We start from the raw sequence: 6,883 nt of genomic DNA on the forward strand, positions 1-6,883 counted from the left end.
TAAACCATTGGCCTCTGAAGCCGCTCTTTCTTTGGACAGAATGAGGAGGTTTGACTCCATAAATGTGAATGCTTTTCTAGTGCTGATATCCTTCAATCCTTCTCTTTCCTAAACAGACTCAGTGTAGTTGCATGAGCAGAAAACAAAAGAAAACTGTCGTCAGGGAAGCCTGTAAATAAGCATTCAGGCTAGAAATCTAGTCTCTGTCCTATTTTAAGCAATTTTAAAAAAAAGAAGAAGAACCAGTCTTTGATTTTTTTTTTTTTTTTTTGGTCCTGAAATATAGCCATTCATTAAAACTCCGCCTCCCCTTTTCAGTCGAAACCCTGTGTTTCCTACTTTTATGCTGTCTATATGTTCAGTGTGCACAGCTCAGCTAGCCAGAGTGGCTGAGACATCCGTTCCCTTACAAGAATCATCCTGGTAAGTCACCCCACAACCACCTTGCCTTTTAGTTAGCTCAACTCCTGTGATGAGTAAAAGGCTTTACAGGAAACCCTAGAAGCCGAGACAAACTCCTGGGCTCAGAGAGCTTTCTTAAAACATAATCTTTGAGAGGAGAAAAGAGTTCGAATTTAGAATGAGTTTCAGACTGGGATCACATCGAAGATACAAACACGAATGTGAATGAAAGGTTGTTGTAAAGGGAGCATTATTTAAAAGGAAGGAAAGAAGGAAGCAAGAAAGCAAGGAAGGAAGGAAGGAAGGGAAGGGAAGGAGGAATAAAGAAAGTTCACCTTTCAAAAGAAAGGTTTTCAGGGAGATGATTCTTGGCCAAAATCTTGACAGAATGATCTTCGGGGAAGAATGGACACTGACCAGGCAAGATGCCCTCTGAATGTGTGTCCAAGCAGAAGTTGGGTCCAAGTTTATTTCTTTTGTTTGTTTGTTTGTTTGTTCCCAGAAAAGAGGGAAGGCTAAAGATTGTCCAAATTAATATTGGATCACAAGTAGCAAATAAAGTGTCCCTTTACTGGATCAGCTCTGCAGCGTATTTAGTGTGTGGCTCTTGCTCTGGCTCAGAATTTAAGGTGATATTTTCTGTATGCGCTACATAGTTTCTGCAGCTATATTTTCATGTGCTATATTTTCTGCAGCTACCTACTCTGAGGTCTAGGGGGCATGAAACCCATGAAGATTCATTAAAGAAACTTCTAAATAGGAAGTGGAACTGCAATAGACCAGGCTAGCCAGGCGGTTATGAAGGGTCTGAGCAAACCCAGAATAAAAGGGGCAGCTGAGATGTTTTCTACTTGGATGGCTTGTGTGGGGGGGGGAGGGAGCCCTTCCCCATAGCAACTCGGGAACTGTAAGCACAAATGGCAGCCTGGAATTTCTACCTGGCTACTGGCTCCTGTGGCCTTCTCAGGGGACTTGGGCACCAGCCCATTTCTTTCCGACTGCTTCAAGGTGCCAGGCTGATGGTACCATGCTCCAATTCCCTCGCCAAGAAGCGAGAGATGAAGTGAATAAAAGTGCAGGCTGACTGCATTCAAACTCAGCTGCTTTCACACACGTGTGGTTGGCAAGTTACTCATCTTCTCTGCTTTGAGGTTCTGATCTGCAAAATGGAGACAGTAACATGACCTAACTCACAGGGTGACCAGGAGGACTAATTGAATGAACGGATGTGAAGTGGGTGGCCCACAGAGTGCCCTTGAGAGCTGATACTGGCTACCAGCACACACTCGGGGTGATGCCCACCCCAGGGAAGGGCAGCTACAGCAGCAATTGTAACTCAGCATCAGATGGCACCAGGGCCAGTTTCTTGAAGTTGTGATCAAAGCTTCATTCACTCACGTGGGTATCGAGCACCAGGTTTCATTTGGTCAGACGATGCTTTAGTGAACTCCCCCCAGAGTCGTGCTCTCCATCTAGTGAGCAGAGGTGATAGCCGCCATCCTTCTTTTCCTGAAAATGTTCTTTTTTGGCCAGACAAGGGAACTCTGTTAAATGTAGAAATCTAGGTACCCGTGCTGAAGAGCTCATTCGTATATAAGACAGTTTGAACCCAGGGCAGACAGCTTAATCCATTCTTGGGCTTTATAGATGATCACTTTTGCTTTATTCACAGCATCGAGGAACATGGATTATGAAACATCGAGTCCATACTATGACATTGAATATGAGCTCTCAGAGCCCTGCCACAAAGCCGACGTGAGGCAAATCGCAGCCAGGCTCCTGCCCCCGCTCTACTCCCTCGTGTTCATCTTCGGCTTCCCGGGCAACCTGCTGGTCGTCCTCATCCTCATCAACTGCAAAAAGCTGAAGAGCATGACCGACATCTACCTGCTCAACCTGGCCATCTCCGACCTGCTCTTCCTCCTCACTCTTCCATTCTGGGCCCACTATGCTGCAGACCAGTGGGTTTTTGGAAACAGAATGTGTCAATTTCTGACAGGGATCTATCACATAGGCTTCTTCACCGGGATCTTCTTTATCATCCTTCTGACCATTGATAGGTACCTGGCTATCGTCCATGCCGTGTTTGCTTTAAAGGCCAGGACAGTCCTCTTTGGGGTGGTGACAAGCGCAGTCACCTGGGTACTGGCTGTGCTGGTCTCTGTCCCAGGGATCATCTTTAGCAGATCCCAAAAAGAGGGTTCGCGTTTTACGTGTAGCCCTCATTTTCCACCCAATCATTATCGCTTCTGGAAGAACTTCCAGACATTGAAGATGAATCTCTTGGGCCTGGTCCTGCCCCTCCTCGTCATGATCGTCTGCTACTCAGCCATCCTCGAGACCATCCTCCGGTGTCGGAGTGAGAAGAAGCACAAGGCCGTGAAGCTCATTTTCGTGATCATGATTGTTTACTTTCTTTTCTGGGCCCCCAACAACATCGTCCTCCTCCTGAGCACCTTCCCGGATTCCTTTGGCCTCAATAATTGCAGTAGTTCCAACAGGCTGGACCAAGCCATGCAGGTGACGGAGACCCTGGGCATGACACATTGCTGCATCAACCCCATCATCTACGCCTTCGTCGGGGAGAAGTTCAGAAGCTACCTCTTCCAGTTTTTCCGAAAGCACATTGTCAGGCACTTCTGCAAACACTGTCCTTTCTTCCAAGGAGAGGCCCCCGACAGAGCAAGCTCAGTTTACACCCGATCCACTGGAGAGCAGGAAATCTCTGTTGGCTTGTGACCTGGACCAGGTGTTTGTACACAGCCTGGGGGCGGGAGCAATTCTTTTAAAAAGGAAGTGACTGTCATAGAGGGTCTAAGAGCCATCCACGCGTCTGGCATCTGAGTATATCATATCACTCGAGACTGTCACTTCCAGAAAGCCGAATCAATACATGTCGATGACAGGGCAAACCTCCTCCCTTCCCCCCGCCCCCCCCCAGCATACGACAATTTATTGACAAACTCCCCCTTTGCTGCAAAAGTTTATTATAAAAAAAAAAAAAGATCCTCAGGGAACTCCTAATTCTTGAGCTTGGTTACCTAGACAAGAACAATAAAAGTAATCAGGATGCATATTGTACGGTGTCTGACCTGCTCGAGGCCACAGGTGCCGGTTGTAAGTGTGCTGAAAGCAGGTGCTTGGGATGATACGTTAAGAAATGAGCCCTTCCAAGAGTGATCTCCCCGCCAAGGTGTGGTTGGTAAGTTCCACAGGTGATCAAAATGGGGTGAGAGCTGGGAAGGCTTCTTCAGGGAGAAGGGGAGTGGTGGGAGGAAGGCTGAGGGCCAGGCTGCAGACCCCGCACATGTGCGGGGTGGCTCTGCGGTGGGAGGTCAGCAGTGGCCGGGGAAAGGATGAGTGAGCCTGGACCGTGGGAAGCGTGCACAGCACCGCTTGTCAAAGCCAGAGCAGAGCCAGGAGACTCCCGGGCACCGCAGCAGAGAGCTCATTGCACGGCAGAAGGGTGGCCTAGAAAGACGAACTTTTAGGTCAGGTGAGACAAGGAGTCTTCCATGCAGGTCCAGACACCAGGGATGGTGGCACCTTCTCCGCATGTAGGCAGAGAGACAGCAGGACTTGGGGTGGACGGGGGTTGGAGGTGAGGAGCCGTGGGGAGGCAGAGGGAACCTCTAGGCTTCAAGCACGCAGACTGGAGACACCCTTAAGGAAGTCCTCAGGCATGGAAAGGGGACAAGGTTTGCATCAAAACCAGGAGGGGCTGGTTGAAGAGGAAGGGTCTGGTTGTGCAGGCTTGAACACAGCCTTCTGTTGACAGAAGCAGAACTGTCCCTCGGTGGCTGCTCCTGCCTTCGGAGTTGTCCGTTCCGTCACAGCCCCAACAGTAGGGCATCTCCAGGAGACTTGGAAACACTAGGTTTAGGAAACACGTGGGTCTGAGGGCAGGAGCACTTTCACATCAGATATGACATCCAGGTGAGGACTGATTGTGTAGGTAATGAGCACGCAGGGCTTTACAAGCATTAAGCAAAGAAGCCCCGGAGATGGGAGGGAAGCCAGGATGACTAAGTTTCTGCCCACCTGGAACACACTAGAGTTAAGTCTCAGTGGGCAGAAGGCAGAAGGGACAGCCAGATTCATTTGGAAACAGGCCGCCTCCAGCTGACTCACCTCCAAGAAACACAGTTTTACGGAACTTTGTGTTTCAGGCTGAGTGTGGTGGCTTGGGACACTCCTTTCGACGCCTTCTCTGGACACATCGCAACCCCGAACACTAAGGGATCTGTTCCTTTCAAAGAGAAGGTCATGATTTCATGTTTGGCAGTTGCTACTTGTTTGGTATATGCCCAAGATTGTTTTGAATTTGGGGAGCAGCTAAGACCATTTGGGAAAGATTAGGTGAGGAAACGTAAGAGCAGTGAGACTCACTCAAGAGACTAAGGTATCAGAATAATAAGAGGTGCTACTGATTTTTCTCAGCTCTGAGATATGACCTTGAGAGCATGGGTGTCAATGGGGAGCAACTGGAAGTGCTCTTAAGGTTGTTTCAAGGGCATAAATATCATATGACCCTAGCCTCTGGGTCAACTCAAAGACACTCTGATATCTTTGTATATGTATGTATATCATGTATGATATGGTATATCTTATGTATATACAAAGTTACAAATTGCTTGTAAGAAAACCCTTACCTAATAAAAACCACCCTGTAAAATAACTGACTGTATTCCCACTCTTTCAGTCAAGTGCTCATTTAGAGAATAGCTTTCAAAACTGTGAAAGCCAGGCCCCTGGGTGGCTCAGTTGGTTAAGCAGACGACTTCGGCTCAGCTCGCTCATGATCTCGCAGTTCATGGGTTCGAGCCCTGTGTCAGGCTCTGTGCCGACAGCTCAGAGCCTGGAGCCTGCTTTGGGTTCTGTGTCTCCCTCTCTCTGCCCCCTCCTTCACTCCTGCTCAGTCTCTCTCCCTCAAAATTAAATAAACATTAGAAAGTTTTAAAAAACAAAGACAAAAACAAAAAAAACAAAGCTGTGAAAGCATTTTGTAAGTAACTGTTTTGGAAAATTCCATTCATACATATGCAGAGAACTATACTTTTGAAATATTTTTTAAAAGTTGTCCCCCTTCCTGGGTCAAATTACCAGAATAATTTGTTTAAAGATGTTGCTTCTAAGGGTGGCGTTTCTGAGCAAAGGATACTGAAAACTTCCAAGTTTCTAATCTAATTCTATTCCTGGAACCAAAAAAATGACACATTTTGAAAAAAAGAAAAGAAAAGAAAATTGATGTGTTGTGTAAGCTCCTGCCAGCTGTGTTTGAAAATGAGGAAGACATAGTTTGAAACTGAGCCAGCGCCTGGGTGGCTCAGTTGGTTAAGCATTTGACTCTTGATTTTGGCTCAGGTCATGATCTCATGGTTCGTGAATTCAAGCCCCGAGTCGGGCTCTGTGCTGATGGAGTGAAGCCTGCTGGAGATTCTCTCTCACTCTCTCTCCCTCTCCTCTCTCTCTCTGCTCCTACCCTGCTCACATGTGCACGAGTGCGTGGTCTCTTCCTCTCTTAAAATAACTAAACTTAAAAAAACTTACAAAACGAAAATGAAGCAAACATACAATGTCACAGTCTGGTCATTGCTCTGTAATCTCAAATTGCAGACACATGACACATGAGAACCTGGCTTCTATAAAGGTTGCTTTTCTTTCATTTCAAATCTCTTCTAAAACCTTGCCTGTGATTACAGTGATGACCATGGGGTTGTCCTTGACATTTGGATTTCCGTGGCTGTGTCTCTTGTCCCCAGAGAGGACAGGTGCTCTGGGAAGAGGCGACTGGCCCAGGTCACATTTACAGTCTGGGGTAGGCTGGTGTTCGGATTCTCACCTTCCAGACCAGGTAGGTCACTGTCCTGCTTGGAGATCTGGGGAATGGGCAGAAGGCAAGGGCTTTCCCCTAACAACCGGAAAGACTGCCTTCCACCTCCTAGTCAACAGGAGGCATGACCCAAGGAAGGGAGGGAGGGGACTGAGTCGGAGTAGAGGAAGGGTCGAGAGCACACGCCCATCCTCCCTGCGCCCCTTACTTTCTGAGGCGCAGAAAAGGGACTGGGACTCCTCTGCCCCAGTCCTTAGATTGACAACCCGGCTTGAACTCATCATGGCTATCGAGTTCGGACTCCACTTGTCATGTCCTGGGTGAAGACGCCCGGCTCCCTGGCCCAGGGGCCTCTGCAACCTAGGGAGTCACGTATGTGCCATGGATATAGCCCAAGCAAAGCAAACACCCTTAGCAGGGAGGGAAAATGTGCAAAGTCAAAAATTACGATTCTGTTCACACTTGTATTCCAAGGTTCTAAATACCTCTAGCTAAAAGGCTAACAGCCTTCCACTGTTGTGATTAAATCAAGTCATTGATTTCCTATCTAAGGGCAAGACAGATTCCTTAATCGAACATCGGCTTTTCATTGTTGACTTTCTGATGAAGGCACAGGAGGTGTGGAGCTGTGAGCAAGGGGGGCGACTG

At 47.8% G+C, this 6,883-nt stretch overlaps 1 protein-coding gene across 1 annotated transcript; it reads left to right on the plus strand.

The window, feature by feature from the left end:
* Positions 1-366: 366 nt before the first annotated feature.
* On the plus strand, positions 367-5,080 carry LOC144242390 (C-C chemokine receptor type 5-like). Its single transcript, XM_077777312.1, has 2 exons — positions 367-423; positions 2,075-5,080. Exon 2 carries the CDS (start codon positions 2,086-2,088, stop codon positions 3,139-3,141), a length of 1,056 nt encoding a protein of 351 aa, XP_077633438.1. The 5' UTR covers positions 367-423; positions 2,075-2,085; the 3' UTR covers positions 3,142-5,080.
* The last annotated feature ends 1,803 nt before the right edge of the window (positions 5,081-6,883 follow it).

Source organism: Crocuta crocuta, unplaced genomic scaffold (assembly GCF_008692635.1).
Source record: "Crocuta crocuta isolate KB4526 unplaced genomic scaffold, BGI_CrCroc_1.0 scaffold77, whole genome shotgun sequence".
Lineage (NCBI taxonomy): Eukaryota > Metazoa > Chordata > Mammalia > Carnivora > Hyaenidae > Crocuta > Crocuta crocuta.